General features: G+C 49.2%; 1 protein-coding gene across 2 annotated transcripts in view; it reads left to right on the top strand.

Moving 5' to 3' along the window:
- colec10 (collectin sub-family member 10 (C-type lectin)) overlaps positions 1-27,883 on the top strand; it is an 89,777-nt gene that overhangs the window by 12,974 nt on the left and 48,920 nt on the right. Inside the window, exons 2-3 of one of the 2 annotated variants that reach the window (XM_078398462.1) lie at positions 11,179-11,321; positions 25,092-25,163. In XM_078398462.1, the coding sequence (XP_078254588.1) occupies positions 11,198-11,321; positions 25,092-25,163 (196 nt within the window). In that variant the 5' untranslated portion in view covers positions 11,179-11,197. The remainder of the gene's footprint in view (positions 1-11,178; positions 11,322-25,091; positions 25,164-27,883) is intronic. The other variant, XM_078398463.1, reaches the window with a different exon arrangement.

The following is a 27,883-nucleotide window of genomic DNA, read 5'->3' as shown; positions in this document are numbered from 1 at the left end:
GCTGGAATCAATTATAAAAGACGAAATTGCGGAGCATTTGGATAGCAGTAACAGGATCGTTCCGAGTCAGCATGGATTTACGAAGGGGAAATCATGCTTGACTAATCTTCTGGAATTTTTTGAGGATGTAACTAGGAAAATTGACAGGGGAGAGCCAGTGGATGTGGTGTACCTTGACTTTCAGAAAGCCTTTGACAAGGTTCCACATAGGAGATTAGTGGGCAAAATTAGGGCACATGGTACTGGAGGTAGGGTACTGACATGGATAGAAAATTGGTTGAACGACAGAAAGCAAAAAGTGGGGATAAATGGGTCCCTTTCAGAATGGCAGGCAGTGACTAGTGGGGTACCGCAAGGCTCGGTGCTGGGACCGCAGCTATTTACAATATGCATTAATGACTTGGATGAAGGGATTAAAAGTACCATTAGCAAATTTGCAGATGATACAAAACTGGGTGTTAGTGTGAACTGTGAGGAAGATGCTATGAAGTTGCAGGGTGACTTGGACAGGTTGTGTGAGTGGGCGGATGCATGGCAGATACAGTTTAATGTGGATAAGTGTGAGATTATCGACTTTGGTGATAAGAATAGGAAGGCAGAGTATTATCTGAATGGTGTCAAGTTAGGAAAAGAGGACGTACAACGAGATCTGGTTGTCCTATTGCATCAGTCACTGAAAGGAAGCATGCAGGTACAGCAGGCAGTGAAGAAAGCCAATGGAATGTTGGCCTTCATAACAAGAGGAGTTGAGCAAAGACGTCCTTCTGCAGTTGTACAGGGCCCTAGTGAGACCGCACCTGGAGTACTGTGTGCAGTTTTGGTCTCCAAATTTGAGGAAGGATATTCTTGCTATTGAGGGCGTGCAGTCCCGCCATTCCGGGAATTAACCTAGTAAACCTACGCTGCATGCCCTCAATAGCAAGACTGGAGCGACTAGGCTTGTATACCACTGGAATTTAGAAGGATGAGAGGGGATCTTATCGAAACGTATAAGATTATTAAGGTGTTGGACACGTTCACGTTAGAGGCAGGAAACATGTTCCCAATGTTGGGGGAGTCCAGAACCAGGGGCCACAGTTTAAGAATAAGGGGTAGGCCATTTAGAACGGAGATGAGGAAAAACCTTTTCAGTCAGAGAGTTGTAAATCTGTGGAATTCTCTGCCACAGAACGCAGTGGAGGCCAATTCTCTGAATGAATTCAAGAGAGAGCTAGATAGAGCTCTTAAGGATAGCGGAGTTGGGGGATATGGGGGAAAGGCAGGAACGGGGTACTGATTGAGAATGATCAGCCATGATCACATTGAATGGTGGTGCTGGCTTGAAGGGCCGAATGGCCTACTCCTGCAACTATTGTCTATTGTCTAGTGTCTCTTGTCTTGATCTGTCATTTTCACACCTTACCCTTCCATATCTCTAAACTCCCTCTCCACTGAGTCTCAGTATGAAGAAGGGTCTTGACCCGAAACGTCACCCACTCCTTCTTTCCAGAGATGCTGCCTGTCCCGTTGAATTATTCCAACATTTTGTCTGTCCAAATTTTGTATTACTTACTTCAAAAGTTCCAAATTGTTGACATGTGTTTTTGAAGACACTCCAAATGTATGTTCTTGCATTCCAGGTGTAAGCTGTGGCCCTGATAAAATTACAATAATGAATATAGAGACGGCATACGTACTTGGAATATTCAAAATATGATTTATGGCTTAAAATGTTAATCGGCTGGAAAATATTGGCGATATCAAATATGTCTCTTTGTGCCTTCGGATATCAATAGCTTTGCTTCCATTGCTGCTGTTCATTATTAAAAGCAAACTTTGCCCTTAGAAGGAACTTCTTTAACTTCCACATTGTGAATTGAAAAAAAAAGCAGAAATAAATCTCTGTAGTTCTCAAAAGAGAAAGAAAAGTTTTCACAGTCTGTTTGGTGAAAAATACAAAAGAAAAGCGCATACTTAAAAAAACATCGAATCATGACTGCTGACAGGATGTTGCAAGTTATCATGATTTCTTTGCTCATTTTGACTGCAGATTTAATCATGAGATCTGGGGAGACATTGGGAGATGACTACCACACATGCCCAAAGAGACAGCCCATGCATCCCACAAAATATATTGTTGGGTTCTTCCATTACACCATTGTTCATCAATCCAACTGTCCATCCAAAGACAGACACAAAACGCTTGAGTAACTCAGCGGGTCAGGCAGCATCTCTGGAGAGAAGGAATGGGTGATGTTTCTGGTCGAGACCCTTCTTCGGACTGAGAGTCAGGGGAGAGGGAAGTCTAGAGTCTATAGAGAAGGGTAAGGTGTGAAAATGACAGATGATAAGGAAATGTAGAATGGTTCGTTGTTAGCACGGGGAAAGTGACATTGCAGCATACAATCAGTAATTTTTAATCAGGAGGTCAGTAGAACCAGTCGGAGAACTAGGATGGGGAAAGACAGCAAGAGAGGGAAAGCAAAGGATACTTGAAGTTAGAGAAGTCAATATTCATACCACTGCCCAAGCGAAATATGAGGTACCATTCCTGTCATTTGCATTGGGCCTCACTCTGACAGTGGAGGAGGCCCATGATAGAAGGGTCAGTGCGGGAATGGGAGGGGAAGTTAAAATGTTTAGCAACTGGGAGATCATATATGCCTAGGCAGATTAAGCGGACGTGTTCAGTTAAACGATCGCCGAGCCTGCACTTGGTCTCGCTAATATGTAGAGGTCCACACCTGGAACAGCGGATACAGCAGATGAGGTTGGAGGAGGTGCAGGTGAACCTCTGTGCCTCACCTGAAAAGACTGTCAGGGTCCTTGGACAGGGTCGAGGGATGTGGTATAGGAACATGTGTTACACAACCCAGCTGCTTTGAATAATGATTTCAAATTACAACTTCAAATTCCATGGCAACTTTACAAAGTTAAATTCGGTCAATTCAATAAATCTGGAATGAAAGAGGCAGCATCAGCAAAGATGACCACGACATTACTGCCTGAAAACCAACCTGGTTCCCCAGCATCCCTCTGTGAAGGAGATCTGCCTTCCTCCATAGGTCACGGCACAAAGTGTTCGACCTTTCACCTACAATAACAACACTCATTTTAAAATGCTTCAGTACCATGATTTAAGATGGGCAATGCCAGCCTTGCCACCAACACTGGCATTTTTAACATTTGTCTCATTATTATTGACATGACTTGATTCTGCTTTGTACTGTGTGAGTGCAGACTTTGACGCACACAAGTTAAAATGCACATTTTAAACTCTTAGGTATCACAAAATGCTGGAGTAACTCAGCAGGTCAGGCAGCATCTCAGGTGAGAGGGAATGGGTGACGTTTCGGGTTGAGACCCTTCTTCAGACTGATGTCAGGGGGGCGGGACAAAGGAAGGATATAGGTGGAGACAGGAAGACAGTGGGAGAACTGGGAAGGGGAGGGGAAGAGAGGGACAGAGGAACTATCTAATTTGGAGAAGTCAATGTTCATACCGCTGGGCTGCAAGCTGCCCAAGCGAAATATGAGGTGCTGTTCCTCCAATTTCCGGTGGGCCTCACTATGGCACTGGAGGAGGCCCATGACAGAAAGGTCAGACTGGGAGTGGGAGGGGGAGTTGAATTGCTCGGCCACCGGGAGATCAGGTTGGTTAAGGCGGACTGAGCGAAGGTGTTGAGCGAAACGATCGCCAAGCCTTACGTTTGGTTTTGCCGATGTACAGAAGTTGACATCTGGAAGAGCGGATACAATAGAAGAGGTTGGAGGAGGTGCAGGTGAACCTCTGTCTCACCTGGAAAGACTGTTTGGGTCCTTGGATGGAGTTGAGGGGTGAGGTAAAGGGACAGGTGTTGCATCTCGTGCGGTTGCAGGGGAAAGTACCCGGGGATGGGGTGGTTTGGGTAGGAAGGGACGAGTGGACCAGGGAGTTACGGAGGGAACGGTCTCTGCGGAATGCAGAAAGGGGAGGGGATGGGAAGATGTGACCAGTGGTGGGGTCCCGTTGGAGGTGACGGAAATGTTGGAGGATGATTTGTTGGATACGCTGGCTGGTGGGGTGGAAGGTGAGAATGAGGGGGATTCTGTCCTTGTTGCGAATGGGGGGAGGGGGAGCAAGAGCGGAGCTGCGGGATGTAGAAGAGACCCTAATGAGAGCCTCATCTATAATGGAAGAGGGGAAGCCCCGTTTCCTGAAGAATGAGGACATCTCTGATGCCCTAGTGTGAAACACTTCATCCCGGGCGCAGATGCGGCGTAGACGGAGGAATTGGGAGTAGGGGATAGTCTTTTTACAGGAAACAGGGTGGGAAGAAGTGTAGTCCAGATAGCTGTGCGAGTCAGTGGGTTTATAGTAGATGTCAGTCACTAGTCTGTCTCCTGTGATGGAGATGGTGAGGTCCAGAAACGGTAGGGAGATGTCGGAGATGGTCCAAGTATATTTAAGAGCAGGATGGAAATTGGAGGTGAAATGTATGAAGTCAGTGAGTTCTGCATGGGTGCAAGAGGTAGCACCAATGCAGTCATCGATGTAGTGGAGGTAGAGTTTGGGGATGTGGCCGGTGTACATCCAGAACAGGGATTGTTCGACGTACCCGACAAAGAGGCAGGCGTAGCTAGGGCCCATGTGAGTGCCCATAGCTACGCCTCTGGTTTGGAGGAAGTGGGAGGAGTCAAAGGAGAAGTTGTTGAGGGTAAGAACCAGCTCTGCTAGGCGGAGGAGAGTGTTGGTAGATGGGGATTGGCTGGTTCTACGGTCGAGGAAGAAACAGAGGGCTTCAAGACCATCCTTGTGGGGGATGGAAGTGTAGAATGACTGGACATCCATGGTGAAGATGAGGGAGTGGGGGCCCGGGAACCGGAAGTTATCGAGGAGATGGAGAGCGTGTGAGGTGTCTTGGACGTAGGTGGGGAGGGATTTGACCGGGGGGGATAGGATTGGGTCGGGGTAGGTGGAAATAAGTTCGGTGGGACATGAGCAGGCAGAAACAGGCAGAAACAACTCTGGTTGTGGATTTTAGTGAGAAGGTAAAATCTGGCCGTGCGGGGCTGGGGATCGATTGGAGGCATTAGAGGGCAGAGCGTGGAATTGGTGAGGTCGGTGATAATGCTAGTGATTAAGGTCTGGTGTTTATCGGTGGGGTCATGGTCCAGGGATAAGTAGGAGGAGGTGTCTGAGAGTTGTCGTCTGGCCTCGGTCCGGTAGAGGTCAGCACGCCAGACTACCACAGCCCCTCCCTTGTCAGCGGGTTTAATGATTAAGTCCGGGTTGTTGTGGAGTGAGTGGAGGGCTGCACGTTCAGGAGGGGAGAGGTTGGAGTTAGTCAGGGGAGTGGAGAATTTGAGGCGGTTAATGTCACGCCGGCAGTTGGAGATGAAAAGTTCTAGTGAGGGCAGTTGGCCAACCGGGGGGGGGTCCAAGAGGAGGGGGTCCGCTGGAGACCATGGAGAATTTTAAATTCTTACATATTTTGCCTCTTCCCAATACTATGCAGGCTGTACTTCTGTGTTGTCATCACAAAACCATCTGCCAGCAAAAGCAAGAACATTCTTATCCAAATATTTAACTCAGAAAAAAGTACATGGACAAACATGTTCAAGGATGGTAAATTAAACTGCCAAAACACACACACCAGAGCTATTGGAGAAGGGTCTCGACCCAAAACGTCACCCATTCCTTCTCTCCACAGATGCTGCCTGTCCTGCTGAGTTACTCCAGCATTTTGTGCCTGTATTCGGTTTAAACCAGCATCTACAGTTCTTTCTTACACTATTAAAAAGATTGAATGGAAATGATGCTTTGAGTTGCTATGACCTGCCCGGCTCCACGTTAACCCATTAAGTGATCTACAAGGAGAATTCATTACAAATATTATGCAGATATTGTTCCAACTTGTAACAGTTTTATTTCATTAAAATCTGAACAGATTAAGATTAGAAAGATATTAACCAAGATAGTTTTACATTAACGCAAATTTTATCCAATGAATCAATTAAAATTTAAATTCTGGCCCCGAAGAATGAACTCACCATTCCATTCCGGTACATATAAAGTACAAATTGTGTTGTAAATCTCAGACATAGCAAAGTTGACCTTTTAAACGTTCTGGCAGGAAATGAATGTCATGCCTTTGCAACATTCCAGATATGCTCAGTACATTTGGATTTTAGTTTAGAATTATAGCAGAGAAACAGGCCCTTCAGCCCACCGAGTCCATACCGACCAGCGATCCTCGCACATTAACACTACCCCACACACTAGGGACAATTACACATACACCTGTACGTTTTTGGAGTGTGGGAGGAAACCGAAGATCTTGGAGAAAAGCCACGCAGGTCACGGGGAGAACGTACAAACTCCGTACGATCTCGGAGTAGTCGAGATCGAACATGGGTCTCCGGTGCTGCATTCGCTGTAAGGCAGCAACTCTACCGCTGCGCCACCGTGACCACCCAGTTAGTATAGTTTAGATTATTATCACAGTGAAAAAGCTTTTGTTGCGTGCTATCCAGTCTGTGGAAAAACAATATATGATTACACTGAGCCATTCACAGTGTGTAGACACATGATAAGGGAATAACGTTTAGTGCAAGGTAAAGCCAGCAAGGTCTGATCAAAGAGAGCCCGAGGGTCGTCAATGAGAGAATATATATATTTTCAATACCTTCAGGTCCTGGCAAGATGATGTGGGTTGTGCAAGTGTCGGAGGCAGTGCGGTGCGATGACAGAGTGCACAACTGTAGATATAAATGCAAGAGCAAAAACCTCTTCACCCATTCAACTTCCATTCTTTGAGTTGTTGTCAACCTGAAAAAGAAACCAAAGGCAGCAGGCTTTGACCATCCTTCTGAGGTACCTCCTGACTCTGAGCACAGCTCTGGGATGGTCCATTCAGATTACTTTCACTTCCCACTCTCGCTCCATAGCCTAGCAGTTTCTGGCTTATTAAATGCTAAGGATAGACACAAAATGGGGTGGGTGGGGTGGGGGTGGGGTGGAGGCGGGGGTGGGGTGGGGCGGGGGTGGGGTGGGGTGAGTGGGGTGGGGTGAGTGGGGTGGGGGTGGGGTGGGGTGAGGTAGGGTGAGGTGGGGGTGGGTGTGGCGGGGGGTTGGGGTGAGGTGGGGGTGGGGGGGTGGGGTGGGGTGGGGGTGGGGTGGGGGTGGGGTGGGGTGGGTGTGGAAGGGGTGGTTGGGGTAGGGTGAGGTGGGGGTCGGTGGGGTGGGGTAGGGTGGGGATGGGGTAGGGTGGGGGTGGGGGTGGGGGTGGGGGTGGGGTTGGGGGTGGGTGTGGTGGGGTGGGGGGGCGGGGTGGGGTGGGTGGGTGGGGTGGGGCTGGGTGGGGGTGGGTGAGGTGGAGTGGGGGGGATGGGGTGGGGTGGGGTGGGTGGGATGGGGTGGGGGTGGGTGAGGTGGAGTGGGGGGGATGGGGTGGGGTGGGTGGGATGGGGTGGGGGTGGGTGAGGTGGAGTGGGGGGGATGGGGAGGGGTGGGGGGGATGGGGTGGGGTGGGGTGGGGGTGGGGGTGGGGGTGGGTGGGATGGGGTGGGTTGGGGTGGGGTGGGGTGGGGTGGGGGTGGGTGGGATGGGGTGGGGTGGGGTGGGTGGGATGGGGTGGGATGGGGTGGGGTGGGGTGGGGGTGGGTGGGATGGGGTGGGGTGGGGTGGGGTGGGGTGGGGTGGGGTGGGGTGGGGGTGGGTGGGATGGGGTGGGGTGGGGTGAGGTAGGGTGAGGTGGGGGTGGGTGTGGCGGGGGGGTTGGGGTGAGGTGGGGGTGGGGGGGTGGGGTGGGGTGGGGGTGGGGTGGGGGTGGGGTGGGGTGGGTGTGGAAGGGGTGGTTGGGGTAGGGTGAGGTGGGGGTCGGTGGGGTGGGGTAGGGTGGGGATGGGGTAGGGTGGGGGTGGGGGTGGGGGTGGGGTTGGGGGTGGGTGTGGTGGGGTGGGGGGGCGGGGTGGGGTGGGTGGGTGAGGTGGAGTGGGGGGGATGGGGTGGGGTGGGTGGGATGGGGTGGGGGTGGGTGAGGTGGAGTGGGGGGGATGGGGAGGGGTGGGGGGGATGGGGTGGGGTGGGGGTGGGGGTGGGGGTGGGTGGGATGGGGTGGGTTGGGGTGGGGTGGGGTGGGGGTGGGTGGGATGGGGTGGGGTGGGGTGGGTGGGATGGGGTGGGGTGGGGTGGGGTGGGGTGGGGGTGGGTGGGATGGGGTGGGGTGGGGTGGGGGTGGGTGGGGTGGGGTGGGGTGTGGGTGGGTGGGGTGGGGTGGGGGTGGGTGGGGTGGGGTGGGGTGGGGTGGGGGTGAGTGGGGTGGGGTGAGGGTGGGTGGGAGTGGGTGGGATGGGGTGGGAGGAAGGGAACAAAGGGTAGCATGCAATGGGAATTTTGGTGAATGGAGGGCAAATAGAATTCATAGAAAATCATTGAGTGGAGGTGAACAAGGCAAGGAGTAGTAGGATTAAAAAGTGTAGAATAATAGGGAGTTCTTGGGGTTCATGTCCACAAATTGGGTGGCAATGTGGCGCAGCGGTAGAGCTACTGCCTCACAGTGCCAATGACCCGGGTTCGATCCTAACTACGGGTGCTGTGTGTACGGAGTTTGTACGTTCTCCCCGTGACCGCGAGGGTTTTCTCCGAGATCTTCGGTTACCTCCCACTCTCCAAAGACGGACAGGTGTGTTGGTTAACTGGCTTGGTAAAATGTAAAATAATCCCTCGTGTGGTGTAAAATGTGTGGGGATCACTGGTCGGTGTGGATTTAGTGGTCCGAAGGACCTATTTCCATGCCGTGCAGGTACAGCAGGCAGTGAAGAAAGCTAATGGCATGTTGGCCTTCATAACGAGAGGATTTCAGTATAGGAGTAAAGAGGTTCTTCTGCAGTTGTATAGGGTCCTGGTAAGACCACATCTGGAGTATTGTATATAGTTTTGGTCTCCGAATTTGAGGAAGGATATCCTTGTAATTAAGGCAGTGCAGCCTAGGTTCACGAGATTGATCCCTGGTTTGGCGGGACTGTCATAAGAGGATAGATTGAAAAGACTAGGCTTGTATTCACTGGAGTTTAGAAGGATGAGAGGGGATCTTATAGAAACATATAAAATTATAAAAGGACTGGACAAGCTGGATGCAGGAAAAATGTTCCCAATGTTGGGGGAGTCCAGAACCAGGGGCCACAGTCTTAGAATAAAGGGGAGGCCATTTAAAACTGAGGTGAGAAGTAACTTTTTCACCCAGAGATTTGTGAATTTATGCAATTCTCTGCCACAGAGGGCAGTGGAAGCCAGTGGAAGAGAGTTAGATAGAGCTCTGGGGGCTAGTGGAATCAAGGGATATGGGGAGAAGTTGGGCCCAGGTTACTGATTGTGGATGATCAGCCATGATCAAAATGAATGGCGATGCTGGCTCAAAGGGCTGAATGGCCTCCTCCTGAACCTATTTTCTGTTTTCTGCGCTGTATCTTTAAATCTGTGAAAGTAGAAGGACAGATAGATAAGGTGGTTAATAAGGCACCTGAGATACTTGCTTTTATTAACCAGGATATGGAATATACAAGTAGATATACAAGACCATGCATCTATACACTAAAACTCTCGTTTGTTTGTTCCTGAATTACAGCCAAAACGGTACACGATAGCGCAACAACTTTAGGCCCACCTTACTCACCGTCGTCCCTTTGGTGCGAATGGAAGAAGTTTCATTGAAATTGGTGTTATATTTTTTAAGTTATTCACATTTTAAAGTTTTAATCTCCTCGGGAGGGAGGGGGGAGGGAGGGGCGGGGGGGAGGCAGGGGGAGGAGGGAGGATAAGGGGGGTTGAGGGGGATGGAGTGGGGGGAGAGGGGAAGGGGGGAGGTGAGGGGGATGGGAAGGGGGTTGGAGGGGGGAGAAAGGAGGGAAGGGGGGAGGGGAGGGGGAGAGTGGGGGAGGGGGGAGGGGAGGGGCCGGCACCAATGCAGGAGAGGTTTGGGCCCAACGGGTCCACTTGGTCTAGTATCAACTATAGTTAGTCCACAGCTGGAGTATCGTCTATTGTCAATTCACTGGATGAATTTAAAAGAGAATTAGATAGAGCTCTAGGGGCTAGTGGAATCAAAGGATATGGGGAGAAGGCAGGCACGGGGTACTGATTGTGGATGATCAGCCATGATCACAATGAATGGCGGTGCTGGCTTGAAGGGCCAAAGGTGCCTCCTGCACCTATTCATGTCCATCATCCATGTTTCAAATGTTACATCGCTGTCATCGTCCGTCCTGAAAAGGGCGCAAGCTTCCGGCGACAATCAGTGGGAGCCTCACTTGTACAATAGATGATGGTGGTAGCAGAATTAGCTCAGGACACTTCCACTTTCCAGCCCTGCGACATGGACGCTTCTGCTATGGGGCTACTTTGCTACTGAGTGACATGATAGCACTAGTGAAAGTGCAAAGGAAGGTTTACCATGATTGAAGAATTATATTTTTGAGAAGAAGCTGACAAGATGTGGTTTGGTTTCTACGGGATGAATGTCAAATTAAGGTGCTCAAAATCAAGAAAAACATCAATAAAATGAACAAGAGGTTCCTATTTCCAGTGGCATAGGTGACAGAGATTTAAGGAGATGAACAAGAATTAGAGGGTTGAGAAAATGTTTTTACCCAAAGAACAAGGTGATATTGGAGGAATCATAAAATGCTGTAGTAACTCAGCGGGTCAGGCAGCATCTCTGGAGAGAAGGAATGGGTGACGTTTCGGGTCGAGACCCTTCTTCACACTGAAGTCTGTCTGAATCAGTCTGAAGAAGGGTCCCGACCTGAAACGTCACCCATTCCTACTCTCCAGAGATGCTGCCTGACCCGCTGAGTTACTACAGCATTTTGTGATACCTTCGATTTGTACCAGCATCTGCAGTTGTTTTCCCAGAGGTCATTATCTGAAAGTCAGGAACCCTAATCACATTACATCCTATCTAGGGTGTCTGAGGATAGACTGAAAAAGGGTCTCGTCCCGAAACGTCACCTCTTAATTCTGTCCTGAGATGCTGCCTGCATTTAGTTACTCCAGCATTTTGTGTCTATCCTGAGCATTTAAGAAGCCAGAAACTGCTAGGCTATGGAGCGAGAGTGGGAAGTGAAAGTAATCTGAATGGACCATCCCAGAGCTGTGCTCAGAGTCAGGAGGTACCTCAGAAGGATGGTCAAAGCCTGCTGCCTTTGGTTTCTTTTTCAGGTTGACAACAACTCAAAGAATGGAAGTTGAATGGGTGAAGAGGTTTTTGCTCTTGCATTTATATCTACAGTTGTGCACTCTGTCATCGCACCGCACTGCCTCCGACACTTGCACAACCCACATCATCTTGCCAGGACCTGAAGGTATTGAAAATATATATATTCTCTCATTGACGACCCTCGGGCTCTCTTTGATAAAACTTGCTGGCTTTACCTTGCACTAAACGTTATTCCCTTATCATGTGTCTACACACTGTGAATGGCTCAGTGTAATCATATATTGTTTTTCCGTAGACTGGATAGCACGCAACAAAAGCTTTTTCACTGTGATAATAATCTAAACTATACTAACTGGGTGGTCACGGTGGCGCAGCGGTAGAGTTGCTGCCTTACAGCGAATGCAGCACCGGAGACCCATGTTCGATCCTGACTACTCCAAGATCGTACGGAGTTTGTACATTCTCCCCGTGACCTGCGTGGCTTTTCTCCAAGATCTTCGGTTTCCTCCCACACTCCAAAAACATACAAGTTTGTAGGTTAATTGGCTTGGTAAATGTAAAAATTGTCCCGAGTGTGTGCAGGATAGTGTTAATGTGTGGGGATCACAGGTCGGCACGGACCTGGTGGGCCGAAGGGCCTGTTTCCGCGCTGTATCTCTAAACTAAAACTAAACTAACTAAACTAATATTTCTGATTAGTAATTCTCAACAGATCCCCAAATTGTTATTGTCGTAATGATGATGCATTTATTAAACAGATCTCTCTGTGGCTATAAGGGTGGTATGATCTCGATTTGGGTTTAGGCAGCTAATTCTCTGAATAATTCCCTATCCTACCTTCAACAAATGGATCGAGTTCCAATAAAGTGACCATCCAGGCAAAACACAGAGTGCTTGAGTAACTCAGTGGCTCAGGCAGCATCTCTGGAGAACATGGATAGGTGACGTTTCACTGAGTGCTTGAGTTACTCAGTGGGTCAGGCAGCACCCCTGGGGAACATGGATAGGTGACGTTTCACTGAGTGCTTGAGTTACTCAGTGGGTCAGGCAGCACCCCTGGGGAACATGGATAGGTGACGTTTCACTGAGTGCTGGAGTAACTCAGCGGGTCAGGCAGCATCTCTGGAGAACATGGATAGGTGACGTTTCACTGAGTGCTGGAGTAACTCAGCGGGTCAGGCAGCATCTCTGGAGAGCTCTTCCTATGACCTGCCCTGCATTGTCCCCGCCCCCCCCCTCGCAATCAGTCTGAAGAATGGTTGTAGGGGTGCAAACTTCCTCACTCCCAAATAAGGGACAAAAGGTAACGTCACCGCCCCGCGCCCCACATGACCTCACCCAGCCAGCGACCATGTGCTCCCGCTCCACCAATGGCGGCTGCCTGGGCCGTGAGGTGGGTTGCTACGCAACCTCCGTTAGGCGAACACACTCAGCCGCACTCCCCAAACACACTCCGTTCGCCTACAGTGTCCGGCCGACAGTGGTCCCCGGGCCTAATTGGGAACAAGGGCGGCCCGTACGGGACAAACCAATTTAGCTTAAAGTACGGGATGTCCCGCTAATAGGGGACAGTTGGCAACCCTAGTTCTGACCCAAAATGTCACCTATCCATGTTCTCCAGGGATGCTGCCTGCCCAGCTGAGTTCCGCCAGCACTATGCTTCTATCTTATTCCACAGTTCCTTGTTTCTACAAGCTGGACATCTAAGCTAGTTTTTATGCAATTCATACTAAAGACAAAACAGGACAATGCATAGCACAGGGGTTAAGAAATTAACTGGTAAAAAATAGGTAGAATGATTTTGACAGGCATTACATGACAAAACATAGCATATAGGTAGGGGTGCCAACTTCCTCACTCCCAAATAAAGGACAAGATGACGTCACCGTCCCATGCCCCACGTGACCTCACCCAGCCAGCAGCCACATGCTCCCGCTCCATCAATGGCGACCTCCCGGGCCGGGAGGCGGGTTGCTACGCAACTTCCGTTAGGCGGCGCCTGGGCCTACACTATCCGGTACTGCTGCGGCCCAGTGTCCGGACATACAGTGTCCAGGGCTACAGTGTCTGGGCCTACAGTACCGCCCGGGCCTAATATGGGACAAGGGCGGTCCCGTACAGGACAAACCAATTTAGCCCAAAATACGGGATGTCCCGGGACAGTTGGCAACCCTACATATAGGACAGTACAGCACAGGAACAGGTTTTCGGCCCACCATAGTTGTACCAAACATGAAGCCATATTTAACTGATCGCATCTGCCTGTCCGGGATCCATATCCATATGTAGGCCCAGACAGTATAGGCGCGGACAGTGTAGGCCCAGACAGTGTAGGCCCGGACAGTGTAGGCCCGGACAGTGTAGGCCCGGACAGTGTAGGCCCAGACAGTGTAGGCCCGGACAGAGTAGGCCCGGACAGTGTAGGCGCGGACAGTGTAAGCACGGACAGTGTAGGCCCGGACAGTGTAGGCCCGGACAGTGTAGGCGCGGACAGTGTAGGCCCGGACCGTGTAGGCGCGGACAGTGTAGGTGAGGACAGTGTAGGCCCGGACAGTGTAGGCCCGGACAGTGTAGGGCCAGACAGTGTAGGCCCGGACAGTGTGGGCCCGGACAGTGTAGGCCCGGACAGTGTAGGCCCGGACAGTGTAGGCCCGGACAGTGTAGGCCCAGACAGTGTAGGCCCGGACAGTGTAGGCTCGGACAGTGTAGGCCCGGACAGTGTAGGCCCAGACAGTGTAGGCCCGGACAGTGTAAGCACGGACAGTGTAGGCCCGGACAGTGTAGGCCCGGACAGTGTAGGCGCGGACAGTGTAGGCCCGGACCGTGTAGGCGCGGACAGTGTAGGTGAGGACAGTGTAGGCCCGGACAGTGTAGGCCCGGACAGTGTAGGGCCAGACAGGGTAGGCCCGGACAGTGTGGGCCCGGACAGTGTAGGCCCGGACAGTGTAGGCCCGGACAGTGTAGGCCCGGACAGTGTAGGCCCAGACAGTGTAGGCCCGGACAGTGTAGGCTCGGACAGTGTAGGCCCGGACAGTGTAGGCCCAGACAGTGTAGGCGCGGACAGTGTAGGTGAGGACAGTGTAGGCCCGGAGAGCGTAGGTGCAGTCAGTGTAGGCCCGGACAGTGTAGGCCCGGGCAGTGTATGCGAGGTCAGTGTAGGTGCGGTCGGTGTAGGCCCGGACAGTGTAGGCGCGGACAGTGTAGGCGCGGACAGTGTAGGCGTGGACAGTGTAGGTGCGGACATAGGCCCGGACAGTGTAGGCATGGACAGTGTAGGCCCGGACAGTGTGGGCCCGGACAGTGTAGGCCCGGACAGTGTAGGCCCGGACAGTGTAGGCGCGGACAGTGTAGGTGAGGACAGTGTAGGCCCGGACAGTGTAGGCGCAGTCAGTGTAGGCCCGGACAGTGTAGGCCCGGGCAGTGTATGCGAGGTCAGTGTAGGCGCGGTCGGTGTAGGCCCGGACAGTGTAGGCACGGACAGTGTAGGCGCGGACAGTGTAGGCGTGGACAGTGTAGGTGCGGACATAGGCCCGGACAGTGTAGGCATGGACAGTGTAGGCCCAGACAGTATAGGCGCGGACAGTGTAGGTGCGGACAGTGTAGGCGCGGACAGTGTAGGCGTGGACAGTGTAGGCCCGGACAGTGTGGGCCCGGACAGTGTAGGCCCGGACAGTGTAGGCCCGGACAGTGTAGGCCCGGACAGTGTAGGCGCGGACAGTGTAGGCCCGGACAGTGTAGGCGTGGACAGTGTAGGCCCGGACAGTGTAGGTGCGGACAGTGTAGGTGCGGACAGTGTAGGCGAGGACAGTGTAGGTGCGGACAGTGTAGGTGCGGACAGTGTAGGCGAGGACAGTGCAGGCGCAGACAGTGTATGCCCGGACAGTGTAGGCTAGGACAGTGTAGGCCCGGACAGTGTAGGCCCGGACAGTGTAGGCCTGGACAGTGTAGGCGAGGACAGTGTAGGCCCGGACAGTGTAGGCCCGGACAGTGTAGGCCCGGACAGTGTAGGCCCGGACAGTGTAGGCCCGGACAGTGCAGGCGCGGTCAGTGCAGGCGCAGACAGTGTAGGCGCGGACAAAGGCCCGGACAGTGTGGGCCCGGACAGTGTAGGCCCGGACAGTGTAGGCCCGGACAGTGTAGGCCCGGACAGTGTAGGCCCGGACAGTGTAGGCTCGGACAGTGTAGGCGCAGACAGTTTAGGCGCGGACAGTGTGGGCGTGGACAGTGTAGGCCCAGACAGCGAAGGCCCGGATAGCGTAGGCCCAGACAGCATAGGCCCGGACAGCGTAGGCCCAGACAGTCTAGGCCCGGACAGCGTAGGCGCGGACAGTGTAGGTACGGAAAAAAGGTTAGAGATAAGAACAGAAGGTGTGAGACTGGTTTGAGGAGTTGTGAATTGTGAAGTCAGGGGAGGAAGAGGGGGAGGGAGAAACAGTTGGGAGTCCAGGTGTGGCACAGGGGGGGAGGGGACAAGAGAGGGGGGAAGAAAGGGTGGGGGAGGCAAAGGGAGGAAGTGGGTTTGAGAGGGGGGGGGTGTTAGAGATGACCTAAAATTGTGGAACTGGATATTTATACCGTTGGGTTGTAAGTAACCCAAGTTGAATATGAGGTCCTGTTTCCCCATTTCATACTGTGGCCTCACTCTGGCCTGGAATAGAAAGGTCAGTGTGGGAATGGGACAAGGAGTTAACATGGTTAGCAACTGGGACATCCGGTAGGCCTCGATGGACTGAGCGCAATTATTCAGCGATGTTGGTCTCGCTGATGTACCGGAAGCCACATCAGGAACACCAGATGCCGATGAGGGTAGTGGAGGTGCACATGAGGAGGTCTCAGCTAGAAGGACTGCTGGGGTCCATGGATGGAGGGGAGGGAAGAGGTATAGAGACAGTTACTCCATCGACAGAGACCAATTTCTGCTCTCCACATCCCCTCCCCCCATCCCCCCTCTCCAAAATTCTCTCCCCCCTTCCCTCCCTCTCCACATCCACCCCTCCCCCTCTCCACTTCCCCTCCCCCTCCCCCCGTCTCCACATCCCCTCCCCCCCCTCTCCACATCCCCCCCTCCACATTCCTGTGGCCTTTGTTCCAACCACCTACCTGTCAACTCCCCTCCCCCCTAACTTGTGACTACCTATTTATTGGCACAAAATGCTGAACTCAGCGGGACAGGCAGCATCTCTGGAGAGAAGGAATGGGTGACGTTTGAGTGCTGAGTTACTCCAGCATTTTGTGACTATCTTCGGTGACTAAAGCAGCATCTGCAGTTCCTTCCTACACATTGTGTCTACCTATTACCTGCCATGCTCTGTCCTGTCTCTCCCCCTTTCCAGCTTTCTTCTTCCCCCCCCCTCCCCCCTACAATCAGTCGGAAGAAGCATCTCGACCCTAAATGTCTCCTATCCATGGTCTTCAGACATGCTGCCAAACCCGTGAAGCTACTCCTTTACTTTCTGTCCTTTGTGCATCAACCAGCATCTGTAGCTCTTTGTTTCACCAAAGCAGACCATCATAGTTGTCACATTGCTATTTGTGATTGTACTTCAAAAGAGTTTAAGAGCCAGCCATGTTGCCTGAGGGGATCTGAACGGTTTTCTTTCATTCTTCCTAATTTCAATGGCTTTGCGGAACCCAAGATGTAGAAGTTAACCTTCTGTCAAAGACTATAATTGACGTGTTTTCCTCAAAACAACCCTTTTATTTTTCTTTGAAACGCAGACATCACTGCAGGATTGCAAAAGATATTTTAGGAGGGAAACTCCAAAGATACCTTTTTTTTTTGCAATTCTGCAGTGATGTCTGCATTTCAAAGAAAAATAAACTGGTTGCTTTAGAGGAAAACATACTGTTCATACTTTCATACAAAACATAATTTAATAGAGATGCTGGTTTATTCGAAGATAGACACAAAGAGCTGGAGTAACTCAGCGGGTTAGGCAGCATCTCTGGAGAAAAACGATGGGTGACGTTTTGGGACGGGACCCATCTTCAGACTGAAAGTGTAAAGCTTTGAAAGTGTGAAACATTCAGTTTTACAGTTTTCTTGATTAGTCCGGGTGTCAGGGGTTATGGGGAGAAGGCAGGAGAATGGAGTTAGGAGGGAGAGATAGATCAGCCACGATTGAATGGCGGAGCAGACTTGATGGGCCGAATGGCCTAATTCTGCTCTTATCAATTATGACCTAATGAAAGGTCACATTTCCTTGCTTATCTTTGTTTTGTGCATATCTTCCATTCATTTCTCTTAAGTTCTGTTGATATCTCTCATTCCCCTTTCCCCCTGACCCTCAGTCTGAGGAAGGGTCTCGACCTGAAACGTCACCCATTCCTTCTCTCCAGAGATGCTGCCTGACCCGCTGAGTTAATCCAGCTTTTTGTGTCTGTCTTTGGTTTAAACCAGCTTCTGCAGTTCTTCCCAACACTATCTATATGTTTTTTGGAATAGTTCATGAAGAATGGATCTCATTTGCTTTAATGGCAACGATATTTTAATATTTTTACTTTAACTACCGCTGTTTCACCATAACCAGTCTGAAGAAGGGTCTCAACCCGAAACGTCACCCATTCCTCCAGCCTGAGATGCTGCCTGACCCGCTGAGTTACTCCAGCATTTTGTGTCTATCTTTTGTTGGCCCTCTGGACAGAAGCCTCTGCCAGGAAGGGCAACCTCTGGGTTTTCTGATTATTAAGGCCGGAAAAGCATTTTGCTAAAGATACTGGCACGGTGGCGCAGTGGTAGAGTTGCTGCCTTACAGACAATGCAACGCAGGAGACCCGGGTTCCATCCCGACTACGGGTGCCGTCTGTACGGAATTTGTACGTTCTCCCCGTGACCTGCGTGGGTTTTCTCCGAGATCTTTGGTTTCCTCCCACACTCCAAAGAAGTACAGGTTTGTAGGTTAATTGGCTTGGTAAATGTAAAAATTGTCCCTAGTAGGTATAGGATGGTGTTAATGTGCGGGGATCGCTGGTCGGCGCGGACCTGGTGGGCTGAAAGGGCCTGTTTCCACGCTGTATCTCTAAACTAAAAACTAAACTAAAGTAAACCCCCAAATCTCTAATACAAAAGCTGGTCCCTGTGTGAGTCGACATCTTCACTCTCTGTCGCTAACTAGCTACAACAATGTGGGGAAATAATGCAAATCCCGCATTGATGGAAGCCATTGTTGTTCCAGGTGTTTGACCACATCCCATTCTGGGAGACTTCCTGAATATGTTTCTTCCGCTTATTGATTTCAGGGACTAGTTTATACCTGCCTGAAATGGCTGCATTATTATTCATGGTATTTCGTAACCTCCTCACTTGTTAGTCCATCGCAGCACACATCCTTGAGTGGTCCTGCCTTCTTCATAGTTACCCTCTTATTTTTAATAAAGGTCTACAAATCTTTTCTTTAATCCAACTCACCAAGCCATTTCATGGTATCACAAAATGCTGGAGTAACCCAGCAGATCAGGCAGCATCTCTGGAGAGAAGGAATGGGTGACGTTTTGGGTCGAGTCCCTTCTTCAGCCTCTTCATGGTCTCTTTTGGTCCCTCTAATCACTTGCTTGAGTTCTTTCCTCCTTTCTTTATATCCTTCAAAGGCTCTGTCTGATTCCATTCTCTTAAACCTTGCATGCACTTCCATTTACTGTTTGACCAAATTTACAACCTCTTTGGTCATCCAAGATTCCCTTACTTTGCTCACTTTAGCCCACCTCTACGGGGTTTGTACGTTCCCCCCGTGACCACCTGGGTTTTCTCCGAGATCTTCGATTTCCTCCCACACTCCAAAGACGTACAGTTATGTAGGTTAATTGGCTTGGTGTGTGTATAAATTGTCCCTAATGTGTGTAGGATATTGTTAATGTGCGGGGATCGCTGGTCGGCACGGACTCGATGGGCTGAAGGGCCTGTTTCTGCACTATATCTCTAAACTCTAAACTCTAAAACTCTAAACTGGAACATGCCGGTTCAGAACTATGATCAACTGATCTTTAAACAACTCTCATATGTCAGATGTAAACTTACCCAATAATACCCCATGTACCGCCCCACTATCCGAGCCCCTGACTAATAATAATCACAGTCCCCGGTACTGATACAGGGTCTAAGTTCACCTGTTTTCTCCACAATACTCCTCGCATTGAAGTAACCACACCAACCCATCAGTATCACAGTATTCCTTCACCTCTACCTGCCTTTCCTTTCTTTGAGACTTATTGGTTCTAACCTCCCCATCACTCTTTCAAACTCTGACTCTGGTTCCCATTCCCCTTCCTCTCCAGTTTAAACCATTCCAATTAGCACTAGTTTTAATAGGAATCTAGGGTGGTGGGTGTAAGGAACAAGCTGCCAGTGGAGGTAGTTGAGGCTGGGACGATACCATCGTTTAAGAAACAGTTAGACAGGTACATGGATAGGACAGGGTTGGAGGGATATGGACCAAACGCGGGCAGGTGGGACTAGTGTAGCTGGGACATGTTGGCCGGTGCGGGCAAGTTGGGCTGAAGAACCTATTTCCACACTGTATCACTCTATGATTATGACTCTATTACACTAGCGAAACTCCTTGCAAGGATATTGGTCCCCTCCAGTTCAGATGCAACTTGTCCCTCTTGTACATGTCACCTCTGCCCCAGAAGAGATCCCAATGGTGTGAAAATCCGATTCTCTGCCCCCTGCACCAACACCTGAGCCACATAGTCCAACCTACCAATTCCTACATGCTCTAGTAGAAATAAAGAATTGCAGATGCTGGATAATGCACAAAAGGACACAAAGTGCTGGAGTAACTCAGTAGGTCATGTAGGATCTTTGGAGAACATGGATAGGTGACATTTCGGGTCGAGGCCCTTTGGAGGGGGGGTGGAAGAAGGCTGGAAAAGAGGAAAGGCAGGGCAAAGTGTGGCAGGAGGTCAACGATGGCAAGGAGGATTCTTTGACAGGGAGATGGTTGGAGATGGCCAGAGCAAGGAACAATAGGTGTGAGACATGTTTGAAGAGTTGGAGATTGTGGAACCAGGGTGAGGAAAGTAACGGGGGGTGGGGAGGGGTTGGGGAGGGGGAAACAGATGGGAGTCCAGGTGGGGCCCAGGGCAGGGAAACGAGGGGAGAGAGAGGGCAGGGGATGTAGGGAAATCAGGAAGGTGGGGGGGTGGGTGGGTGGGTGGGGGGGTAGTAATGGTATCTGACATTGGAGAATTCATCGTTCAAACTGCTGGGTTGTAAGCTGCCCAGGCGGAATATGAGGTGCTGTTCCTTGAGGGTCGAGTCGTAGGTAGATAGGGTGGTCAAAATGGCTTTGGGCACATTGGCCTTCATCAGTCAGACTATTGAGTATAGAAGTTGGGAGGTCATATTGCAGTTGTATAAGACGTTGGTGAAGCCGCATTTAGATTATTGTGTTCAGTTCTGGGCACCGTGTTGTAGGAAATATGTTGTCGCTGGAAAGGGCACAGAGAAGATTCACGAGGATGTTGCCGAGACTAGAGAGTGTGAGCTATAGGGAGAGGTTGAGTAGGCTGGGACTCTATTCCATGGAGTGCAGGAGGATGAGGGGTGTACAATGAGGGGCGGAGGTGTACAAAATCATGAGAGGAATAGATCGGGTAGATGCACAAAGTCTCTTGCCCAGAGTAGGGGAATCGAGGACCAGAGGACATAGGTTTAATGAATGAATGAATGAATGAATGAATGAATGAATAAGTTTATTGGCCAAGTATGTGCACATACAAGGAATGTGCCTTGGTGCTCCGCTCACAAATGACAACACAAACATACAGTTAACAATTAAGAATTAAGGTGAAGGGGAAAAGATTTAATAGGAATCTGAGGGGTAACATTTTCACATAAAGGCTGGTGGGTGTATGGAACAAGCTGCCAGAGGAGGTAGTTAAGGCAGAGACTACTATCACAACATTTAAGAAACTGTTAGACAGGTACAAGGATAGGACAGGTTTGGAGGGATATGGACCAAACACAGGCAGGTGGGACTAGTGTAGCTGGGACATGTTGTCTGGTGTGGGCGAGTTGGGCCGAAGGGCCTATTTCCTCACTGTATCACTCTATGACTCCATGACAAACAGCAATGGGCCCAGGTAAGACTAAACAAAAATCTATGCTTTAACTTTTCTACCTTCAGAATAATAAATGACTGAAATCTGAAAGTAAATCTGAAAGTTAACTTCCATAGTGAAAAAAATTCAACATGTATTTCAAAAAAGAAATTTCCATGGGTGGGACTAACGCATTCTTAAAGAGACCCAGCGTCTTACATCATAAGAGTCCTGCAAATTTATTTCACATTGAATAGCATAATCTTGTGGTTAGTCGCATTATATTGTTCTGGAACACAGGATTTAATATTTAAACACTTCCCAACACAGATTTAACAAAATGTGTGGGAAGGAACTGCAGATGCTGGTTTAAACTGGAGATAGACACAAAATGCTGGAGTAACTCAGAAGGACAGGCAGCATCTCTGGAGAGAAGGAATGGGTGACGTTTCAGGTCGAGATGGGTCGTGTCTAAAGAAGGGTCTCGGTCTGAAACGTCACCCATTCCTTGTCTCCAGAGATGCTGCCTGACCCGCTGAGTTACTCTGCTGGGTTGTAAGCTGCCCAAAGTTGTAAACTGCTTGGTTGTAAGTTACCCAAAGTTTACCCACAGCTGCCCAAGTGGAATACGAAGTGTTTTTCTTCCAACTTGCTGTCTGCCTGTCCATTGTGATGCAGGAGGCTGAGGGCAGATGGAACCCAAAATGTTCCTGTGCTTTGATTCATCTCTCCTCCTCCCTACCTGGTTTATCTGCCCATCGTCCCCTCATCATCTGAATCCACCTCTGCTGTTGGACACTGGCAATATTTCCTCTTCCCTCTCAATCCTGATGCAGTCTTCACCCTCCACAGGTGTTGCTCAGCCCATTCACTTCTTCCAGTGCTCTGTTCTTTTTGATCCAGATTCCAGCATCTGCCATCTCTTTTGCTTCAAAAGCTGTCTTGTGACTTGGAACAATATTTACCACTAAACAAAATCTCCGGTGCGAAGCAAAATCAGCAAGTTGGATCTGCTTGTGACCTGTGTAATGATGGTCTGCTTGAACATTAAAAAAAAGCCCAGTCTACCCACACCATGTCCAAAAACCAATTAACCTATGGGGATTTACAATTGTTTAGAGATACACTCAAGCTGACCCATTGCACCCATTGCCATAAGTATAACTTTAAATATGCTCTTCACAAACTTCCAATATTGAGCAAAATCCTCCTGTCCTAGCTAAAGCCCAGCACAGCCCAAGCCATGCTGAAATCAATAATCTCATCACAACGTACAGTAAACCCAATACCACCAGGTGTTGAGAGACTTTGTGCGGCACGGTGGCGCAGCAGTAGATTTGCTGCCTTACAGCGCTTTGCAGCGCCGGAGCTCCAGGTTCGATTCCGACCACGGGTGCTGTCTGTATGGAGTCTGTACGTTCCCCTCTTGACCTGCGTGGGTTTTCCCCGAGATCTTCGGTTTCCTCCCACACTCCAAGGATGTACAGGTTTGTAGGTTAACTGGCTTGGCATAAATGTACAATTGTACTAGTACAAATGTACTAGTGTATATAGGATAGTGTTAATGTGTGGGGATTGCTGGTCGGCGCGGACACGGTGGGCCAAAAGGCCTCTTTCCGCGCTGTATCTCTAAACTAAACTAAACTAGGGTTAAGTAGTTGGCCTCTGGGCAGGCACCAATGACAAGAGGATATATTCAAGATCAACATGGGCTGCAGAGGTATCAACACTTCATATTCTCACACTGTACATCCTTACTGGCACCGAGGATGTCAAAGCTGGGAATACTTACACAAATAACTTTTTTGGAATTATTTCCTGTTGAACAAGGAAATGTTCCGGTTATATCAATACAGTGACTCGTTTTAAACAGTAACTTCGATCAGTGTGAGTGTAGGCTGCTTTTCTGTACTTTATTGCAGCATAATTTAATTTTAATGTACACAATTTCATTCACAATACTGCAATCACCTTCCAAAAAATTTTTAGAACACAATTATTACTCTGAAACAAATTTTAGACGAAGTTCTTTATCCAGGGTTGACTTACTTGAAATGTTAACAGTAATGTACTGATGAAGCAATGCATCATTCTTCACTACTGAAGGTAGATACAAAAAGCTGGAGTAACTCAGTGGGTCAGGCAACATCTCTGGAGAGAAGGAATGGGTGACGTTTCGGGTCGAGACCCTTCTTCAGTCTGATGAAGGGTCCATCAGTCTGAAGAAGGGCCTCGACCCGAAATGTCACCCATTCCTTCTCTCCTGAGATGCTGCCTGACCCACTGAGTTACTCCAACATTTTATGTCTACCTTTGATTTGAAGCAACATCTGCAGTTATTTTCCTATACATTCTTCACTACTGAGATGAGCAATAACTGCCCCTCTAATATGCAGTACTTCCCATGGTGAAATTATGCTTCATCCAAAATTAAGTTCAGCAAATCATGCAGGTGTGTCAGGTAAAGATTGTATATTGGTTTGATCAAAATTTCGTAAGATTTTTAAATTGGGGCAAGGAAAGGGACAAAGGTTTAGTTTTTGTTTTATTATTCTCACATGTACCAAGGTACAGTGAAAAGCTTTGTTTTGTGTATCCAAACAGTTCTGAAACGCCATACATAGATAACATCAGTTCAAACTCAAGCACAATGGATAGAGAAAAGGGAAAGATACTAAATGGAGAGCACAGTTCTTGGTGTTGGAGCATATTATAGCGCACCACTTCCTTATACAAAGATAAAGAGGATGATGTAGGATGATGACGCTGTAGGCCCGGACGGCACTGTAGGCCCAGACGGCACTGTAGGCTCGGACACTGTAGGCCCAGTCGGCACTATAAGCTCAGACACTGTAGGCCCAGACGGCACTGTAGGCCCAGACGGCACTGTAGGCCCAGACGGCACTGTAGGCCCAGACATTGTAGGCCCGGACACTGTAGGCCCAGACATTGTAGGCCCGGACACTGTAGGCCCGGACACTGTAGGCCCGGACACTGTAGGCCCGGACACTGTAGGCCCGGACACTGTAGGCCCAGACACTGTAGGCCCTGACACTGTAGGCCCGGACACTGTAGGCCGGACACTGTAGGCCCGGACACTGTAGGCCCGGACACTGTAGGCTCGGACACTGTAGGCCCGGACACTGTAGGCCCGGACACTGTAGGCTCGGACACTGTAGGCCCGGACACTGTAGGCCCGGACGCTGTAGGCCCGGACACTGTAGGCACTGTAGGCCCGGACACCCGGCAATCCAACCAAGACCTCAACAGTGGAACAGGCAGAGGGAGGATGATGGCTGACTTTAGTGGAGCGTCACAACGGCTGGGAAGGCGGATGAAGGCTGCAGCAGAAAAGGGTCCCCGGTCGTCTTAGACTCCATGCCACTGGATCCTGACCCAGATCTGTCAAGGACCGTGTGGTGGCTGTCTGTGCACCAGTCTCTCCACGTTAAACAAAGACACACACAGGCATCCGACCCTATGGAGAGGACAGTCATACTCACTTCGAGTGACCGCCGATGTTGATGATTGTATAATGGGGATCGCTGGGTGGCGCGGACTCGGTGGGCCGAAGGGCCTGTTTCCACATTGTGTCTCTCAACTAAATAAACTAAATAAATACATCTACATTTTTGCAGGTCTGGTGAGGGGTCTGGGACCTGAAATGCTACTTCTGTTTATTCTTCTTCAGATGCTGCTTGAAATGCCGAGTGTTTTCAGCACTTTTTTTAAATTGCAGATTTCAAGCAGTTTTAGCTTTTGACAATGCATGCACTGTTTGAACAGTAGAAACCTGGAGAGGAAAGGTAAGGAAAATTTGAAGCTATCAACAGTATCAAAAATAACCTTTGATGATTGTTTCCTGTTTTCTCAGGTGAGCACGGTGAAAAGGGCGATCTCGGAGAACCTGGAAAAACAGGAAAACTGGGACCTCCTGGATCAAAAGGTAGGATGCACAATGCAGCCATGATATTATAACATTTGCAGGGTCATCTCACTCCACTACTGGCAGCAACGTTGCTTGTATTTTACTTTTCATAAATGTGGCAAATTGATAACAATTTACCTGTAGATGGGGGACACAAAATGCTGGAGTAACTCAGCGGGTCAGGCAGCATCTCTGGAGGGAAGGAATGGGTGACGTTTCGGGTCGAGACCCTTCTTCAAACTAATGTCAGGGGAGGGGGCGGGACAAAGATCGGATGTAGTTGGAGACAGGAAGACTATTGGGAGAATTGGGAAGGGGGAGGGGAAAGAGAGGGATAAGTTGGGGGAGCTACATTTTAAATGCCTGTCACCTGCAGATTAACGCAGTGACATCACAGGGTAGTGCTGCTGCCTCACAGTACCAGAGGTCCTAGTGCTGTCTGTGTGGAGTTTGCATGTTCTCCCTGTAACTATGTAGGTTTTCTCTGCGTGTTCCGGTTTCCTCCCACATCCCAAAGAAGTGCGTATTCGTAGGTTAATTGGACTCTGTAAATTGCCCCTGGTGTGTAGGGAGTGGATGTGAAAGTGAGATAAGTTCATGTTCATAAGTGATAGGAGCTGAATTAGGCCATTCGGCCCATCAATTCTACGCCATTCAATTGTGGCTGATCTATCTTCCCTCCTAACCCCATTCCCCATAACCCCTGACACCCGTACTAATCAAGAATCTATCTATCTCTGCCTTGAACATATCCATTGGCTTGCCCTCCCCAGCCTTCTGTGGCAATGAACTCGTGTAAATGGGTGGTCGATGGTTGGTATGTACTCAGTGGAATGAAGAGCCTGTTTCCATGCCATATCCATGAACTAAACTAACTAAACCTCTCCACAATGCTGCCCCTCTTGTTTTATCTTACTGTTTAAGATGAGTGCCTCTGATGTATCTGGGATGGATTAGAGTCATGGGTAAGGGGTAGCATGAATTTTAGCCAATAGAATTTCTACCCCCGAATAACTATGAAACTCCAATTCCTTTCTGGTTATTATTTCCCCGAATCATTTTCTGTATGTTTCTTGCTCAGCTCTCCTGAACTCCTTACTTTACTCAATACTATGTTCCATTGTTGGATTTGCGTTCACAAATGTGGGCGGCACGGTAGCGCAGTGGTAGAGTTGCTGCCTTACAGCGAATGCAGCGCCGGAGACCCGGGTTTGATCCCGACTACGGGCGCCGTCTGTATGGAGTTTGTACGTTCTCCCCGTGACCTGCATGGATTTTCTCCGAGATCTTCGGTTTCCTCCCACACTCCAAAGACGTACAGGTTTGCAGGTTAATTGGCTTGGTAAATGTAAAAATTGTCCCTATTGGGTATAGGATAGTGCTAATATGCGGGGATCGCTGGTCGGCGCGGACCCGATGAGCCGAAAGGGCCTGTTTCCGCGCTGTATCTCTAGACTAAATTATACAAATTTTACTGTCGTGATACACAAAAACAATTGGACTCTTGAGGAACTAATTTATTCTTTTTATTATTTACTGTCAGATTAAGCTCACACTGACTTCCCTCTTGAGTACTACGTTAAGGATATGAGGTGGTGGGGGATAGGTTTCCATGAATTTCGCCTTGCCAAGACCTTGCTACTTACTTCTGCTGATTAAGTACAATGATCTGATGTTTCCCAGTACAGTACTGGCAAAAACATCAAACTGAATAAATACCTTCTATTGCAAACCTCAGTGAATCCCCCAATGTTTTATTCATTCTGTTGTTTCTAATTCCTTTTAAACCGGACTGATTTCCAAACTCTGCTGCCGTAAACACACAAAGTGCGTACTTTCCAGTGTTATTTGGAGTTTGTAAAATGTGTGCAGGATAGTTTTTTGCAGCAATACGTAGAGGTGCCTACCAGAGAAGGGGCAGTGTTGGACCTCCTGTTAGGAAATGAGATGGGTCAGGTGACGGAGGTATGGGTCAGGTGACGGAGGTATGGGTCAGGTGACGGAGGTATGTGTTGAGGAGCACTTTGGGTCTAGTGATCATAATGCCATTAGTTTCAATATCATTATGGAGAAGGTCAAATCTGGACCAAGGGTTGAGATTTTGGATTGGAGAAAGGCTAATTTTGAGGAGATGAGAAAGGATTTAAAAGGAGTGAAATGGAAATTGTTGTTTTATGAAAAGGATATAATAGAGAAATGGAGGATATTTAAAGGTGAAATTTTGAGAGTACAGAGTCTTTATGTCCCTGTTCGGTGGAAAGGAAAGAATAATAATTTGAAAGAGCCATGGTTTTCCAGGGAAATTGGACACTTGGTTCGGAAAAAGAGGGAGATATACAATAAATATAAGCGGCAGGGAGTAAATGAGGTTCTTGAGGAATATAAAGAATGTAAAAGGAATCTTAAAAAGGAAATTAGAAAAGCGAAAAAAAGATATGAGGCTGCTTTGGCAAGTAATGTAAAAGTAAACCCCAAGGGGTTCTACAGATATGTCAATAGCAAAAGGATAGTGAGGGATAAAATTGGTCCATTAGAGAGTCAGAGTGGACAGCTATGTGCTGAGCCGGAAGAAATGGGGGAGATATTAAACAATTTCTTTTCTTCGGTATTTACCGAGGAGAAGGATATTGAATTATGTGAGGTAAGCGAAACAAGTAGAGTAGTGATGGAAATTAGGAGGATTAAAGAAGAGGAGGTACGGACACTTTTGAAGAATATAAAAGTGGATAAGTCTCCAG

Source organism: Rhinoraja longicauda, chromosome 4 (assembly GCF_053455715.1).
Source record: "Rhinoraja longicauda isolate Sanriku21f chromosome 4, sRhiLon1.1, whole genome shotgun sequence".
Taxonomy (NCBI): Eukaryota; Metazoa; Chordata; class Chondrichthyes; order Rajiformes; family Arhynchobatidae; genus Rhinoraja; species Rhinoraja longicauda.
The sequence above is the reverse complement of the archived record's forward strand: the minus strand, read 5'-3'. Positions and strand labels throughout refer to the sequence as shown.